The sequence below is a fragment of the Gordionus sp. m RMFG-2023 genome, chromosome 3, assembly GCF_954871325.1.
Source record: "Gordionus sp. m RMFG-2023 chromosome 3, tfGorSpeb1-WG-v2, whole genome shotgun sequence".
In the NCBI taxonomy this organism is placed as follows: Eukaryota; Metazoa; Nematomorpha; class Gordioida; order Chordodea; family Parachordodidae; genus Gordionus; species Gordionus sp. m RMFG-2023.
In genome coordinates, this window is record NC_088777.1 from 49,789,477 (window position 1) to 49,808,863 (window position 19,387).

At 30.2% G+C, this 19,387-nt stretch overlaps 1 protein-coding gene across 1 annotated transcript; it reads right to left on the bottom strand.

Annotated features, from left to right (window-relative positions):
• Positions 1-4,251: 4,251 nt before the first annotated feature.
• On the bottom strand, positions 4,252-16,155 carry LOC135927474 (uncharacterized). The gene is made up of 3 exons (XM_065463470.1): positions 15,929-16,155; positions 6,294-7,146; positions 4,252-5,528 (listed from the first exon to the last, which is right to left on the bottom strand). Exons 2-3 carry the CDS (start codon positions 7,000-7,002, stop codon positions 4,291-4,293), a joined length of 1,947 nt encoding a protein of 648 aa, XP_065319542.1. The 5' UTR covers positions 7,003-7,146; positions 15,929-16,155; the 3' UTR covers positions 4,252-4,290.
• Between the last annotated feature and the right edge of the window lie 3,232 nt (positions 16,156-19,387).

The window sequence follows — 19,387 nt, forward strand, 5'->3', positions numbered from 1 at the left end:
TAAAGTTATTTTGTCGGAAGATGATTTTTGCCAAATAAAGGATCTTACTAGTGTATTAGTTCCTTTAAAATAACAATATTAAGATTACAATCAGAACAATTATGTTTATTTGATTTTTATGGCATAAGGATTAGATGCCGATTGAATTTAGAAAAATTTACAATCCTTTTTATGCGAAATATTAGAAAACTGAAAATTCGAGAGAAACAATATTTGCAAAATAGTGTTGTATAAGCTTCTATATATTTAGACCCTCGATATCAAGTTTTATTGAGTATTGAGCAAAAACCAATGGCTAAAGACCATCTTAGAGATTTATGTTATACGCCATTATTTACAATATATTGGAGGCTACGACCATACCTACTGATTGTAGTGATAATAATAATAATGATAGCAACATTGATGATCTTGAAATTTTACTTTTAGATAGAAAAAAAAATCAAATTATCAACAGATAGAAAGGAGAGGATATAAAAATGTTTATTGCATCTCTAATAATAAAGTTCTCAGAGAGAATAAATAAGGATAAAAATATTTTAAAATTCTGGGAATTTTTTTTTTAATATATCTAGAATTATATAACTTATCTAGAATCTTCATGGCTGTATCGGCATCGCAGGTACAATAATTTTATAAAGATAACTATTTATTTTAGGTAAGGGTAGAACGTGAATTTTCATCTTTGAAATATATATTGTCTAGTTTACGTGGAAATCTCAAGGATGATATTTTAGAAGATATTATGATTGTGCGATTTTAAATATAAAATACTTCATTTTTTAAATTTTCATTTGTAATTATGAACATGTATATTTTGAAGTATAATAATAAATGAATGAAAAAAAATCTTATTTTGAGTCATATTTTTTATGTTCCCTGAACCCGAACCCGGGTCCTTTTAGCTTATTCCTGTAACCGGACTTGGACCCTTTCTTTCAAAGGGTTCACATTCCTGCTTGTAACACGGTCGCTTCTATTTTATATCTACTCAATTCAATTTTTTAAAATCCTTTTTATTTTCTATAGAATAAATTTTTACTTTCTTGTAATGAATAAATAATCTTAATTATTCGATTTTGAAGATCCAGATCCTTTTATTTACGAGATCGTGAAAAAACAAATTTAATTTTTTAAAAAGGCAGAAAAATTCTAAGCGACATGTCCTGGTTCGAATTTTTGACGCTTATCTCTATTTGGCCAAGGCTATACAGCTTTTGAACTAGGACGCCCTATGCGATTGTTGGCTTGGCATTGCATTTTTTTCTCGCATTTTTAGGTTTAGTCGAAGTCAACTGTTGAGAAATATGTCGACCGGACAAGTCTAAGTGATGGAAGGAATTTTTTTTATAAAAAAAAGATAGGTCTTTCGTGAAAAGCATATTTATAAAGTCATTAGGAAAACAAAACAATTTAAAATTGTTGCAGAGGTCCGACCCGAATGAAAAATTTTAAATCAAGGACCTTACATAGTGAATGCTCAGAGAGAGAGCACTTTCTACGTAAATACATATGTTGAAAAGTTTAAGGGTCCCCATTTAATTCCTATCATATTTTAAAGTTTATAATTGAGGTCTGCCTTTAAATTATCTATTAATCAGGTGCGAGTTATTAAGAAGAATCATAAAATTTCTTCTTTTTTTCTAACTTTATTTATGATGCATATTCAGGTAATTTATTTTTTCTAAAGTCGAGATTGGGACTCTAACGAAAGAATAAACTTTTTTAAATAAATCCATTGAATTCGTCACTAATTTCTTGCATAGTTTAAACCGTATAAATAGAATATTGGCTTACTGAATTGGAAAAATTAGGTTAAGTGCTAGGTTAAATATGGAAGCACGGAAAGCAAAGAAATTTTATTCATCTGCAGAAGGGATGAAATGTAAAATGTGACACTTTTCGGATAAACCTATCTAATGCCCTTTGATTTGTGCTTAAATCTATTATTCTGGAGATGCAATTATTGCTGTTAAACAGTTCGATTTGAGCCAATTTTTCAAAACGGCTAACTCAATATTTCTGCCAGAAAAAAATATTGCCGGAGCTTCCTCGCTACTAGATGTCCAAACCTTTGTACCATCTACGAGCGAGCAAAACATCCAGACTTGAGTGAGATGTTTCTGGATAAAATAGTGAGTTAGCCTTTTTTTAAAAAAAATTGGCCCAAATCGAGCCATATAACAATACTAGATGGGTCAGATTTTCTATCGGTACAGGGCCGCATCTATTTTCTGGTATCCGCTCGGGTTATTTATTCTTGAACTCGATATTTTGCGAATAGATGTCAAATCCTCCGAGTAAAATCTAGAGGAATACATTGTATCCCGGCTGAAATCTTAGCCGGGCTTTTTAACGACACTAGCACCAACTATGATAATTTAACCATTTTTATCGATTATATTATACTTATTACAAAAAAAAATATGGTTATGAATAAGATTCGTAAATATTTTCCAATTTTTCGAGCTACCGGTTCATCTATATTTTAGACATGTCCACCGCGTAGCTTTCCCGTAATTTTCACGCATTATACCTGAAAAATAATCACGTCTCTTCTCAAATCCATTTCTTCGATTTTTTTTGATCGTTACGGATAGAACCGGACCCGAAAATGTGTCCTCTGGAGGGCTACAATCTATATATATAAGTTGAATGTTACCCAATGACTTTTAATAATACCTGTACTGATGACTCATTCATTTCTATGCGTACTAGAGGTATGGCAGCAAATTTTTAAGCCCAGCCCGGTTCCATTTTTTTTGCTAAGGTTTTCCGCTCGGCTAGGGATTTTAAAATCCAGAAATATATCCCAATAGGGAAGTAACCAGTATAGATGAGGAATTCGGGTATAATAATAGCAAATTAAACACAAAATGTAGGAAAAGGATATCGTATTAGTGAATGAATGATTTTAGTATCTACTTTTTAGATGCCCGGTGCCCGACCCATTGTAATGACGTGTCACCAGCTGATTAGTATTTCGAGAACCTTCAAAATGCATTTTAATAAATGATGCTACATTTTACGATACGTAAAATTTATAAAAATATATCCCTTACACACATGCCAATCTTTATTTTTTCTAGAAACATTTTTTATTTGGACGATTTATAAAAAAAAAAGTGTAGTCATAAAATTATAAAAACGTTAGATCTTTTTTAATAAAAAAATGGGAAACATAGAAAATAAAAATATAAAAAATATCAATTTTGTTAAAAAAAAAATATATTATTTAAATAAATACAAATAGCAAAAATTATTACGTTTATCTTGGCTATCCGAAAATTTGACAAAAATAATATAATATTTAATGAATGATAACCTTTATAATACTCATTTTATTAAATGATAATTTTCAATATTAAATTTATATATAAATATACAATATACTGCAATAATAAAATCTCCACTAGGGATTGATTGCTATTACATTGGGGTGTTATGCCAAAAAATAAATTAACTAACCTTTAATATTAAATAAACCATAACATAATCATTTAATTAATGATAATTTTAAATAATTAAAATTTGAAAGATATATATATATTTATATATATAAACTATACTGAAATAATAAAATCTCCTATAGGGATTGATTGCCAATGCACAATAGATACTATTGTTGAAATGAGGTGTTATGTCAACAAAAAAAATCAACTTTCTAAATATAAATAAACTATAATTTTTAGTTTTTAATATATATAAATATATATATATACAAGAAATATATTATTATTTATTAGAAATCTAATTGAAAAATATATTAGAAAATTAATAATGAAGGACAGAAGAAGAATTAATGATAAGAATGCCAATAAATATTAGAAAAATCATCTCTGTTTACTATTATACTTTATATAATTTTAAATAAGCACCAAATAAAATGTTTGAAAGTTAGTAGTTATTTTTAACATTCATAAACTTAAATAATTAAAATTACATTTATGCCACGAAAGACACCACCCCCTTTTTGAGAAAGGTTCAATTTAAATAAATATAAAAAAAACATGAAAATCTTATAAAACGTCAATAATACTTTGAATTTAAATGTAATCAGATTAAATAAAGAAAAAATTATACAATTTTAGGTGTGTCAAAATAACTAATGAAATATTTGTCAATCAAAAATGAAGTACGATTGATAAACGAATTCAGATTTTAGTCATATAAGCAATTTAATAGCACTTTTTTTTCTTTTTGAGGGGAAAGAGCGGATATATGTATTATGGGCGAAGCGATGTGTACAAACAAATATTTTGAAAAAGTAAGGATAAGTTACTCTAAAATTCACCAAAAAGGTTTTTCAGTGTCGACATGATCCCAAACGGCGAAATAGGTGTCACCGTCTCTGTCGTTCCTCATCTCAGAAGGGAGAGATCCTCTTCTGGATCTGGATATTGTATCCAAACGTGAAGACACACTTTGGTGCGTTAAGTCGGCACCAGACATTAGGGATACTCTGTAATTATTCCCGTAGTTGTTGTCCCAATGTTCTGAGTTAGGGTACTTCAAGCATATGGCGAATTCCATAACCTTCTTTTCCTGCTGGCCGGAAGATTCTGAGACATCGTGTGGAATAGAAATTGAAGGTAGAGGTATTCTGAATTCAAAATTGTCAAATTTACTCAGCCGCTGGTCGCTGCCATGACTTGCCAATGGCGTTGGAACATATGAGCAAGGCAAATCGATCCATGTATTCCAGACATCAAAGGTGACCCGTACGAACACCATTCGACTATCGATAGCGGTATTATGTCCACTGTTAACTTTAACATTGCCCTTCAAGCAACTGATTGGTTTAGAGATAGAGGGAGAAGATGTCGAGGTAGTACGGGTATGATAAGACGTGGTTGACGTTATGAAAACAGATTCCAAACATAAGAGATCAGTTTCAAGCTTCAGGCAAAATTTGGCATAATCGGAGTTGGGAGAATGGAACTGGGGCATCCACATGGTCGAGACCGTACGGGTGGAGTTGGTGGCCGTAGTAGAAATCGAAGAGGATTGCAAAGGAACAACGTGTGGTGAAGTGGCGGGATAAGTACTTCCTGGAAAATTTCCCACATTGATTACTTGGTAAGGATTTACACTAGGAGAGTTGAGACTCATTCTAGACATCTGATCAGAAACAGACCTAATGCTAGTAGGAACATTCGTAGGATCGTCACGAGAGACTCTAGCTGATATACTTTCAGGTGGACATTCTGAGTCTTCGGTCATAACTCTGATGGATACCAAACTTTGTCCGACATCATCGGCAAACGTTACCCTTTTCTTATTATGACCTGAAGCCATAACTTTGCTTTTGGACGAAGGGGTAGATAGGATAGGCTTGGAAGGCATCCTGATGTTAGCATTTAGGCTAATTATCCGTGAATCTGGGTTGGTTGTGCTCGGGTGGTTGTGTTCAAGATGCAGATGATCCGAGGTACCGACTGGGTTATCTGGAATGCCGACCGAATCGGGTAATATCCTTTTCGAGGCCTCTTCCGTTAAAACATCCGGTATCTCTTCTTCATTTAAGGCTACATTATCGGTAATATATGGGCGAAAAGATTTTCAGTATATGAGCATTTGAGATATTATAAAATGTGACGGATTATACTATTGTTTAAAAAAAATAAATAAGCGGAGGTAATAACAAACTCAATTTTTTAGGCCTAACTTTCATACGCGTAGCGAAAATTTGCCCGCTTCCGTAATTATCATTTTAAACTAATATTCTAAAAAAAAATTACTACACTTATACCCACCCTCTCTCCTCTAAAAAAATATTTAATCAAATATATAGCTACAAAAAATTTAAGAAAGAAAGAATAAGTTTTGAGTTTAAGAATTTATTAATGACTATAATTCAAAATTTACTAAAAGGAAAAGGTGAAAACTACAAATTATTTTTTACAGGAGGTACCATTTGAACGATCTTCCGGATATGGCCCGACCGGGTTTCATATTTTCAGGTCCGGCCCGGATTTTATTAAATTTTTTATAATCTATAATGGCGATAATATAGACCCGACCTGAGTATTTAAATTATAGGCCCGGTTTGGGTATATTTGGTTGTAGTTCTCTGATATATAATGGCGCCAAAGACTCGGAAATGAGATGTAAAACTTTCTAATTAAATTTATGAGCATAAAAGTTACCATATTAAAAAAAACCTTAGCTACGCCTATGAGTAGTTTGAAGTTGGCAAAGGGGGTGAGTATTTTATAAATAATTGAGTTTGTGTTCACGATAGAATTATTTTCATTGTAAGAAGAAAAAAAAAATCTATTTTTCATTCAAACCTTTTGAACTAAGAAGACAATCCGAGTTAGAGATACAATTCTTACTACGATATTCTTGAAAGTTTTGCCAGGCAAAGCTCTGCTGCTCAAGATAATTGTTCCGGAAGAGAGATCGAAAATTTTTGATCGAGGGCTCGACAACCTCGACTAGGGGAGAAAGGCACGGCCCGAAATCGACATTATAATTATGTTGGCGCCAAAACAATCCTTCTCTTTCATCCTCCAGGAAAGCGTAATACTCCAATCTCGCGGCCAATAAGCTGTGCCCGCCTACTTTTAAATCCAAATTCGAGTTGAGGAGAGAGGATGATTTGTGATCTTTTTGATTAAGATTGACGTTTCTCTCGTTGTCACCAAAAATTGCTGATATATCGCATTTCGCCTTTACCTTGCCTACGTTTACCTTCACCCTTTCGAGATCAACGCCCTCGTGAAAATATTTCAAATCACTATGGTCATCGCTACCATCCAACTTGGAGTCGCGAGATTGCTTCTTCTTTTTATCTTTCTTGCGGCGCAAAACCCTTTCCGCCGTTAACTCCGGAGTTCTAACGCTTTCCGGGGCGCCCTGAGTGGGTGGTTTGGAGTTTTTGAAGGAGGCTTGGCACTTTGGCTGTTTGTAAAGCGAGCCAAAAGACTTCATGGTGGGCGGGGAGGATCCTGAGGGGGGCAAACCAGCGACCATGCATTCAAAGTCTATTAAGGGCATGAGTACGATTTGATTTTATTTTAGAAGAATTCGTATAGGTACAATCGTTTTATTTATAGGAGACGGGCTGTGACGTGCGACGATGTTGTCCTTAAAGATTTTGAGTTCTTGGCGATTCCATCATGGCTTGATTTCGGTTTTGTTCTACGATGTCAAGAAAAATATAATTTTACATTTTGTTATATTTGATCTCACACCCTGCAATTGGCGAGAATTCGCGAAGTATACAAAATTCGCGACGACAGCATATTTTGCATACTTCGCCGCGCGGGTTATATATAAAGAAGTAAACTAACGCGTTTTTAATCCGATTACGATATAAAGTTGTCATTGGATATTATGCTGACACCAACCAATATCCGATATCAATTGTGGGGGGGGGGGGAAGTTTGAGTGAAAATAAACTAAAAAATATCTCATTCTTAAAATTTAATCTATATTTTATAGGGCATTATAACTACATATATATATATCTCAAACATTTTACGGGGTTTAGACCTAACCCAGAACTCGACATCACAATTCTTTTTCCCCGAACCCGTATAGTATACTATCTCCCGAAAATATTTAAGTCTATGAACTCGGGCCCGATTTTAATTTTAATCATTTATGACTACTTTTCTTCAAAAAAAAGTTAAGAAATAGGTATACAACTGTCACAACTTGATAGACGTTTTACGAATTAAAAAAAATAAAATAAATCCTCATTCTATACGATGGACCGAATCTAGATCGAACGCGAATTTAGGATCGGCCTATCTCGACCCCTGGACAGAGCTTTTTTTTAAATATTCCGAAACGGCTCGAATTCTGATTTTTCATTTTATATAATTATACTCAATGCATATCGGCCAAAAAAACATTCGTTGTTACAATTCTATGAACGGTAACATATGTCCCGAACAGATATTAAAATGATAGGCTAGAAGGAATTGAATAATTACTATTCTTATTCGATGAATGGAGGTCCGCACCCATCAAAATTTTAATGCCCCGGCTCATTTGGAATTTAGTTTTTTTGACAGGCCCGGTCAAATTAATTATACCTAATCGGGCGTTTCTAATTTTTTTATGGCTGCGATGCCTCCGTTTTTAATAAATACAAGGAATATTCCTATTAGTAGACACTAAAATAAACATTACATTATAAAACACTATCAAATTCATCAAAATCCAACCCGATAATTTTTTTTGCACGGCCTAAATGAATTTCCCAAAACGTTACACGCTCCGGGCTGGGCATTGCAGATCCTTTAATTACGAATAGAAAATTATTCGATTCGTTCAATACGAATAATCCATTACTCGAACCGTATTTGTTTTTGAAAAGGCCGCCTATTAAGTTAGAATCTAGAGTCTTGGTCTCATATGCCGCCCGATACAAATAGGTTCGAGTTCGGCTTCAGTTCGGGTCCAACGGGTCTCATCATGCAAGACAAGGGGGGGGGTAAATTTCTAAAAACCGCGAAGTAAAATAAGGAATATAATCGTAACAACACATTTTATCGCTAAAAATTCCTTTTTTTGTTCCTCTACTAAAAAAATTGGTGTTGTTAATATTACCCAAGTCTGAAAATTTTTGCTCATATCTGGTAGTAAGATTTAGACATCAGTTAACGGAATTTAGAGGCTTGGGTTAAATTATAATGGCTAAAATCTTAATTTAAAATGTGGAAATCGAGTCTTTTAGATTCAGGAATTTAATTTTGATAACGAGAACTTAATCGAAACCGATTTTCTAAAAGAAGTCCGAACCCGCCCCGGGTCTTACCTCGGGTTCGATGGATTGCCCACAAACCGTTTTCTGTTTAATCTGTGAATTTGATCCTCTTTTTTTTGGTGGTAAAATATTTCGTATTATTTATTTTATTTTCACGATATTCGAAATTACAGAGAATATAGCCCTTTCCGTTGAGCTGTGCCGCTATACTTTAAAACTTTTCTCGATATATGCTTGCGGCAGCCTGAAAAACGCAAAGGTTACTTTTGCATTTTTTATAGTCTCACGTGTGTTGATAACCGGCTGAGTCGGTTTTGCAAAACGGCTAACTCAATATTTTACACAGGAAAAATATTGCCTAAGCCAGATTTCGCTAATAGATGTCTCTAAGACCTCTGTAACATCTATAAGCAAAAAATCTTCAAGTTTCCATAATATTTTTCTGAAATAAAATATTGAGTTAACCATTTTTAAAAAATCGCCTCAAATCCAGCCGTTTAACAACACTAGTTTCATGACATATTTTTTTTTGGCCGAAGTCTTCTTATTTTAGATAAACAACAAAAAAAATTTTTTACATTTTGAAATATTTTCCTTTTTAAATTTTCTTCATTTTTTTTCTTTAAGAAAAAAATTTTAAAAATTTAATAAATTTTCAAAAGTTATACATTTCTCTAATATAAATAAAATAATAATATAAAATAGCAGTAACAACAGCAACCGCAAGTCAAGTTTAATTACTATTTTTTATAGTTTTCTTTATACAAAATTATATAATATAATATATTTAATTATTTAAAGAGATAAATTGAAATGACATTTGATCTCGTCTAGCAAAAATCTTCTTTATTTCAATCTTATTTTAATATTTTAAAAAAATCCCTATTATTTTGTTCGAAGATTTTATAAGAATTCTGCAAAAGTAGGCCTGATATTTTATAAAAAAATTCGGGCCGGGTCATGACTGGCCTTGAAATTTTTTAAAAATATATAAAAATTAAATCAATTTTATGTTGAATTTTTTAGGTAAAATAAATATATCGATTTTATTTATAATAAAAACTACACGCATATAAAATACATCTTTATTTTAAGTAATTATAAAATTTAATTTTCTAAGTTAGATAAATTCGGGCCGGGTCGATAAAGTTTAAAAAAATACGGGTTCAAGCCGAGCCGGGTTTGAAAAAATTAGGCCGGATACAGATCATTACTATCCTATCTATATATTTCGTTCATTATTTATCAGCATTTATTTATTCTTTTTCTCAATTATTTTCTTTTCATATTTTTCTGTTTTTTTAAAAAAATTTCTTTCACCCAATTTTAAAACGTTTTACAATATGTTTTTCCATCCTTTCTTTGAAGGATTCTTAAATAATGGCTCAATTTTTCAAGTCATGTGACTTATTAATATTTTGTAAAATGGAAGGCCAATCGTTTATAAATTGTATCAATGTTAAGATTTAAAAGGTCAGGTTTAACTTTACAAAAATATTTCAATACATTTGTAACAAATTTTATATAAAAAAAACTTGTAAGTAACTAATGTTTTTATTTTTAAATTTTATCAAAATGTTTTTTGTACCAAAGATTGGCAAATGCTGGCCGGGCTTAGTACTTTAATCAGGCCGGGTTGAGCGGGGCTTAAATTTTTAACTATAATATCATTCAATTTTTGTGAAATAAACTGATATATATTTTAAAACATTTTGTTAGAATATTATATATATTTACAATTAAAAAATAAATTTATTTTATATTTAAAATAAATTGGGGCCGGGCTGGGAGGAAAAATAATTAATTTCGGGCCGGCTTTTCGGGATAAATAAAAACAAAATACGGTCTGAGTAGGACTTGTAAAAATTAGGCCCGATACAGATCAAAAATTTTATAAGGATAGTTGTTAAATGTATAGAAATGTTTTACAACAAATCATCCTGACCTTATTTTCTCTAACTAGTGAATTTTACGGTTCAGAATGCACAGAGTTAGAAATGAGTGAGCTTGAACAAGTATTCTCTCTATGGCAATTATGGTTCTTATTCTATATACGTATTATATAAAATTTCATATCTATTGTGTCACGTCGAAGTAAAATTTGGAGAGTGTTTGGGGAGGGGGAGGGGGTTGATCACCTATAATACTAAAGCTTTAAAGGGTGCAATTTTTTCAACCATAATCGGTATCCGAAAATTTTATGCGGGTTCGACTCTGGATCTTATAAAGATAATTTTTTAAATACATCAAGATAAGGGTATTTAAAAGGTAAGAGAAAATATCCGGACCCGAACCAATACCCGATATCCGCTAAATTTTTATATAACAGAATAAATAGTGTGATAAATAAATGAAGGGAAGGAAATTATTTTTAAAAAAAGAAGAATACGATTAAGAAAAAGAAACCAGCAGATATCATTTTTAATCTATAAATTTATAAAAATTATTCGATATTTTTTTCAAACAGCTGCTCATGCTTGCTTATATACGGTATAAAAGCTTATAATATTAGCTTTTCTAAGAAATCGTTATTAAATAATAAATTGCAAGTCTCAATTTAAATCGATATTATAAGCATTTTTTAACGTCATTCATTTTCTTATAATAAAAAAGTGAAAATTCGTTAGTATAATATAGAGGGGGGTAGGCATTATTTTTCAAGTTTATATATTCCATCACCTCCACCCTCTACATAAAATAAATAAAATTGACACGAATCAGCTTATTATAAAGTTAATTAAGAAGATCAACGCTCATCTATATATAATACATATCGTGTAACCTAATTTAATTTTGCTGCTTAACTACAAAAAAAATAAATAATTTGAAAACGCAGCATAAAATCATATTAAATTAAAAACTTATTTACTTAAATATTTTTAAAAAAAAGTAGATGATATAAATCAATTTGATTTAATCATGCCGAAATTATACTTCATCCCACCGGCTTATCTTATTTCGCTGGCATTCACCTCCTTATTCATGTTCCGACCCGTAATTTTTTCATATAGCCGTACCCAAAAAAGATGGCCCACAATGAAAACTAGTCTAGCCCATGCTTATGGCACCCTAATAGTATATTTCTACCGCTTCTTGAGCCACGCAAATGAACAGTCTGATCCACACATTCCCTACCATGCATTTTAGGTTTTTTTCCATAAACAAATAATAATTTTTCACAATTGTTTTATTCCACTTTCTAATTCGAATTATTCGAGTTTGTATAATAATACCTTGACTGACGATGGGGCAATGTCACATGGGAGAATTGGGCTAAGAACAATTCTTAAGATGAGGCGATATCGACGTTTCACGAGTTTGAAGTGTATGATATTTAATTAATTTTAAAATTAAAAATATATTAATTAATTTATTGTAATGTAACAGAAACAAGTTTATATTATATATATACATATTAAATCTTCCTTTATTTAAAAAAAGGACCATTTTCTCAGTAGATAATATATTTTTTTTAATTAAAATTCGTAAATTTTGCCAACGTGTCCTATTAATTTTTGAACCTTAAAAACTTTTAAAACTAACTATAATTTATGAGTGGCAGGTGTCAAAGACAAACCAATCTCTATAATGCCCATCTCATGAATGGTGGGGAAATAAATTTTAAGATGATCTCCAAATTATCCTCGTGGCTAGCTGACTCTCTCTACCTAGTACCCCCCCCCCGCGCGCATCGTATAACAAATTCAAAAAAATTTAAACAATCTTTTAACTGAATCGGAATGAAAGAAATAATTTTTTTTTACCTTTAATGGCGTTTTAATAATCTTCTCTTCAATTATCCGATGAGCAAAAAGTCCATAAACAAAATTAATTAGAAGCAGATTGTTGTTATATTAAATTTAAATAAATTATATTTACAAATTTTATAAAAAAAAACCAGACTATATTTTTTTTTAATTTTATAAATTCAAAAATTAGAAATATTCTAAAAATTTAAAGAAAGCGAATTTTAGAAAATTTGATAAAATAATTCTAAGCGTGGCGTATTGTAAATGATATTAACGTTTTTATCAGAATCTTTAGTCGCGTTGCGGTTCAGGAAAAGTATATATTTTTTTCCGTTACATTTTCAGATAAAAACTCAGGCTAAGTGTTGTTAAACAACTCTTACGCAAATACTGGATAGATGTCCCAAGCTATGAGCAAGATCTGTAGACGCGCGTATCCGTTTTGGCTAAAATATAGGGTTAGTAGCCATTTTTAAAAATCTAAGCGGAAAATAATTCCCAGGAAAAAAAATCCCCAATAATAATTCTTAAAAATTAATTTTCCTTAATTTATTTTCTCGAAATTTTTAAATATATTATTTGAGGATTTTTATTTCGTGGATATATTTATAGGGATTATTTCTCCTATTTTATTAATTTTGTAATTTTTAATATCTTAAAAAACGGAGATTTTTTTTCGGGGAATCATTTTCCTAGATTCTTAAATATCAACCCGTTTAACAACACTAACTCAGGCATTAGGCTAATGGCGTCAATTAACAACAAATCGGCATGGTTCCAAGCATCATTAAATTTATGTTTTATGTGTGAGCATGAGATTGGGGGAGGAGGGTGGAAGGTAGTTCTACCAGCATAAGATTCAATATGGAATATAAGGTAGATTTTTTATTTCTTTCTTCCCTCATCTGAAGTGATGTTACATAAGAAAAAAATGAAATCCTTATTTTATTGATGCGCATTTTGTGTTTTACACGGTGAAATGGAATGGAACTATCATTACTTAAGAATGCGTATTTGCAAATTGTCAATGCCGAGGTAATTCTTAAATTTAAAAAATTATTAATCTCATATTATGTATGCAGTGTTATTTTCAATATAAAAACGATTATTTGGTATGGCAAAGGTTATATTTTCCGATCTCGCTCTAGAGTTAGGGATGACGATAGAAATGTTATTATTATCGAAATGCAAAATAAAAAATAAATAAAATATATATTATTATTTGAAATTATAGTCATATTTTTTTTAAATTGTGGGAAAAGAGGATATAAGTAAAAAATATTTCAAAAAAAAATTCTAAAGTAGCGGTGGCGATTTTAAAATTAACTTTTAACAACACTGCTATATATAGTCACTTAAACATATTTTTTTTGAAAAAAAATTCACTGATCAGAATAATAGTAAATTTGTTACTCCCACCTCGATAGGATAGGAAAATTTCTGAGTTGTTAAAACTAGTGTTGTTATATGCTCGATTTTGAGCCGATTTTTAAAAAAGGGCTAACTCAATTCAATATTTTATCAAGAAAAATATTACTCAGATGGCACTAAGGTCTGGACATCTATCTATTAGCGAAATCTGGAGCCTTAGGCCGCATTCATAGTGGATCCGATCCGACACGATTTAACAGCTGATCGATTTTTAAAATCGGTTTATGAGAATCAATTTTTCTTTTATAAAACCAATATTTCTTAGGTTATTATCATGTATAGAATTAAAGACAAAATTAATATTATTACAAAAAAATTGATCTCATAAACAGATTTTAAAAATCGATCAGCTGTTAAATCGTGTCGGATCGGGTTCACTATGAATACGGCCTTAGGCAAATTATCTTTGGCTAAAATATAGAGTTAGCCTTTTTTAAAAATCAGTTTATGAGAATCAATTTTCCTTTTATAAAACCAATATTTCTTAGGTTATTATCATGTATAGAATTAAAGACAAAATTAATATTTATTACAAAAAAATTGATCTCATAAACAGATTTTAAAAATCGATCAGCTGTTAAATCGTGTCGGATTGAATCCACTATGAATGCGGCCTTAGGCAATATTTCCTTGGCTAAAATATTGAGTTAGCCGTTTTTTAAAAATCGGCCCAAAATGCCTACGATTCCCGACAACATTATATGAATCTTTTTTTTTAAGCAAATTATTTTGAAAGAAAGAGAAAATCTAAAACATAAGAAATGAAAAAAATAATATTTTCAAATATTATTATTTCCGGGTGTTCTGATCCATTCAGTAAAAAAGGCCACTCAACATAAGGCAGAGAACTGAAAAACTTTTTACATTATACTATAAACCACCTCAAGGAATAAATAATTTCAATTTTTTTTAGAAAAAATGATCTCTAAAAATATTATCGATCAGCTGTTAAATTGCTAGTTCGGGTGCTGTCTGTGCCTCATGGATACAATTCGGCAATCCGTCAGCATGTTCGTGTTTGTAAGTTTTTAAAAAAGTTGTCGAAAGAATAATAAAATACTTAAAATACTCGGGTCCCGGGAAGAGGGGATCAGAAATATTATTAGGGGAAGAAATTTTACGATCTCTGATGTGGAGGTAGGATAATTATTTTAATTTTTTTTTTTGTAAGTAACCCCAAATGACATTATAATACTACCTAGACTGACGACGCATTCATAATAATGCATTTGAAGGAGTTCGATTTATCTCAGCCAATGAACAAATTTGCTTCCTTATTATCTCGATGATCAGGCAATTTTATAAAGTTTGCGTCAGACATAGGAACAAATCGGTGTCTCGTATAAAATTTTTAGTAAATGATAATATGGGTAGCGTTCCCAGCTGTTTTCATTGATGTACACTTTGAAATGAATGCATCGTCAATCAAGGTATTATATGTGGGTAACCCCACCCTCCAAAAAAAAATTTCGATATTTAAATTAATATACCCTTAAAACCTTTAAATTATTTTCTTACTTATTGTCATTCTTCTTTAACTACTACAGTGTTGACAAGATTTGATAGAAAAAATTTCCATATTTTTAAATTTATTTAAAAAATAAAAATTAGCAAAAAAAAAATTGTTAAAAAATAACATGTTTATGATAATTCTAATCAATTTTTACAGGTTAAATAAATTTAATTTAACAAACGAATTTTTAAAAAAAATACGGAAATGTTTTTATTAGTGTTGTTAAACGACTCGTTTTGTTTGAGCCGATTTTTAAAAAACGGCAAACTCAATATTTTAGCCATAAAAATATTGCTAGAGCCACAAGATTTCGCTAAAAGATGTCAGAACCTTTGTTCCTTTTGCAAAAAAGATCTTCAGGCTTGTCTAATATTATTCTGGGTGAAATATTGAGTCAGCCATCGGCTCAAAACTAGAGCCGTTTATCAGCACAAATCTGCACAACACTGTAAATATGTTGCAAAGATATCACGGGTTTTTAATAATATAACAAGAAAAAGCATTTTTTTTTACGTTGATTTTTTTGGTTCCCAAGTTAAAATTAAAAATAAGGAATTTTTCCCAGTTAAAGGCTCCTCATTATTTCCCAAATCGAATCCAAGAATATGGGAAATTAATTGTGCCGAGCTTAGAATCTAAAACCGGATTTTGATTGGATAGAAAGGGATATAGAGCGAAATAAAAAATTTTTCTTAATTATTTAAATTTAAATCTATAATCCATTATATACATATTACTTAATTTATTCATCAAATCTTTTTATTTTATATAAAAAACGTAAATAACACGATTAATAAAAATTATATGTATTTTTTTGCTATCATAAGGAAAATTAAACAATTTGACTTTGTTGTTTTAAAACGATATGTGAGATGAAATAGCAAATAATTTAATATTTATTTTATTTATTTTTTCCTATAATCACATACATTTTAAATCAATGTGTAAATAAAGTTTTTAAATAAAATAAAAACAAAAATAAACAACAAAAAAAAATTAAAATTAAATAGGAAAAATAAAAAATTAGTTAATGGTGGGAGTAGTCACGTAAAACAAGACATTTTGTTCGTATTTTATGAGATTTGATTAATTGTTAGTTTCGCAAAAAGACGAAAAATATGGCCCATATCGAAAAAGATTATACACAAAAAAATATTTAAAAAAAATAAATAAATTTTAATTACTTACAAATAAAGTAAATAAGATTGTAAAAAGTCGCGTGACCAGAAGGTGAAATTTTTGCTCTCGAGGGAAGGGAATTTTGATAAAGAAAAATGTGTAGTAGGAAGGAATCATCTCCAAAGGATCTTATCCGGAAGGGTAAATTCTGTCTCGAGTTTTTCCCTTATTACCAAATTATTCATTTTAAAATAAATATCGGGTGAAGCTAGAAAAACCTGCGCTAAATATTTTTACCGCACAGGGCTTATTTAAAAATTTCCGCAGGTTATAATATCCTAGGTATAACGTCTTATTTATATAGTGAGTGCATGTTCAAGCGATTCTTATATAAACGCTTCATAATTTTATTTTATTAATATGGAGTTTTTCAAAAAAGTAATATAGCTGTTGTAATTTCGCTAGCGATTGATTCGCGTCGCTTAAGGAATTCGCGTTTACTATAAATGATACGCAGAAATTGAGTATTACAAAAGTAAACAATGCATTTCAAAAAGTATCGTGCAAATAGGTCAAATTACCACTTGGAGCTAGATACAATTTTTAAAATGAATTTTCGTTACTTTTTTTATACATTCATTTTGCTTTTTTGTCCTAAAACCAGTTCACAAAGAATTCGGGTTTTTTCTAAAGAAAGCTGACTAACCTTAGTACCCACATAATAATTGGAAATGGGGGGGGGGCTAAAACCCCCTTTCTGGTTGTTTATTAAATATAAAATAAATATTAAATGTAAAATGTAAAATGTAAAAAAAATAACTTGTTTTTTAAAATGGAATATATAAAAATTAATGAAATAGAAAGACAGACGATAATATAATTTTAAAAAAAAATTCTGTTTTTTTTATAACTTAGTTATAATTTTTAATCCACTAGGAAAACAAAAAATGTGTTAAGTTTTTTTTATTAAAAAGTACGCAAAACGTTAACGCTCAAATTGTGCGCCTTTTTACGTTTTAATAAAATAATTAAAAATGCTACGATAAGTTGCTTAACCGCAAGCACTTTAATAACTTAATTAAAAAATAATTACCATATTGCTGCCTTAAATCATTTATTTTAGCATTTTTATATGCTGTGCCATTAGTGCCATCTATCGTAATAAATAAAAATATATATAAAGAAGAATTGGACATTATCCATTTTCCGGGTTGATGTCTACATTCTACTTTTATTTCTTGGCCAGTATCTTGCAAGTTATTATAAGAACGACAAAAATGATGACGGTTGGCACCAGTAGAGCGAATACGACCGAACCCATATCCGAGCTGTTATCCGGCGTTATTGTGAGGCGTGCTGTCGACAAAAGTTTTTTGCCTTTCCAACAGCTTTTAGTATTCGAAAGGGTAAGGGGGGGAGTGGGTGGTAACGAAGAGAAAATTTATAATACTTATATAATTTTTACAAAATTTGGGATGGATCTTTTATCCCCGAGTCGGCCTTCCCCGAATTGATCATTTCGTGAAACCTGCCTTAGCCGAGTTTTTTTTTAAATTAAACCCTTTCGAAAATATCTTGGTAGTATTTTTTTTTAATGTTTCAAATGGAAAGTTATTGAATGATTAAAATGATCAAACATAATTGTGATTTCTTAACTAGTTAATTGATTTATATTTCGGCTGAGAATTTTTTTTGTTGTTATTATATCATTTTTTCAACACAAGGAAGGAAAGAAAGAAAGAAAGAAAGAAAGAAAGAAAGAAAGAAAGAAAGAAAGAAAGAAAGAAAGAAAGAAAGAAAGAAAGAAAGAAAGAAAGAAGAATGTTTGAATGATTGAATGAAAGAAAGACTGAAAGTTAGAGGTCTTTCTTACATGTTTAATTTTACCAGTTGGAGAAGATCGAGTATTAATTGGACCACGGGGTTTGTTGAGCCTTATTTTAAGTTTATTAAGACCTATAAATACTTTTAGGTTTTAAATGTCAATAAATCTATTTTGAAAATTGTGATTTAAATAAACTGTTTTCTTTCATTGAGTTAAGTATGTTTATATATAATTAATTTACATATGACAAAATGCTTGATTCTAAAAGTATATTAATAAACAAAATATAAGATTTTTTTAAAAAAATTGGTTTCTAAGGCCATTTAATTATATGACAAATGTTTTTTTTCTTTCTTTCTTTCTTTCTTTTTTCCTTCCTTCTTTCTCTCTTTCTTCTCTTGTCATATATATTTTTGTATGAGTTCGCCAAAAAAATGGATTGTTGATATTATCATGGTTATCTAATATCTACTTATAAAATAAATGTTAGATATAAGAAATACTAAAATTGAGAATAATTATTTATTTGCAATAATACAATGTGATTTCCTATTTATAAAAAATGAAAGAAATCCTATTTTTTAAAAAGGTATTCTCAATCTGAACAATTTGAAATTAAAAAAAAAATGAACATAGAACACTATAATATTCAACCGGCGTTATATACTTGTATATCGACTTAATCTATTTAATATAAATTTTTGATGTGATATTATATTTATACATAAATGAATCATATGTTTTTTTGAAAGAATCCTATTTTTTAAAGAAAATCTCAATTAAAAAACATGTATAGATAAGCACCGCATTCACAGTTACCCGAATTCACCAAGAAATGAGCAAAAATTAGCAAAAATTCTACATCGCGCGTAGCGTTATTTAATCAGCTACGTAAACTTTAAGTCTCATCTTAAGCCGCATGTCCCGAAACAAAAATCTTTTTCAAGTCTTGAGAAGCAATTTGATTACCCTCCCCCCCCCTAATTTCCTGGAGTTCCTTCTTTCCAGTAAAAAAACACCCCAAGGCC

Coding starts and splice junctions, on each gene's coding strand:
- LOC135927474 (XM_065463470.1), bottom strand. CDS start 7,002: ATGCCCTTAATAGACTTTGAATGCATGGTCGCTGGTTTGCCCCCCTCA. Junction 5,529..6,293: donor TTGTCTTCTTAGTTCAAAAG/GTTTGAATGAAA, acceptor CCGATAATGTAG/CCTTAAATGAAGAAGAGATA.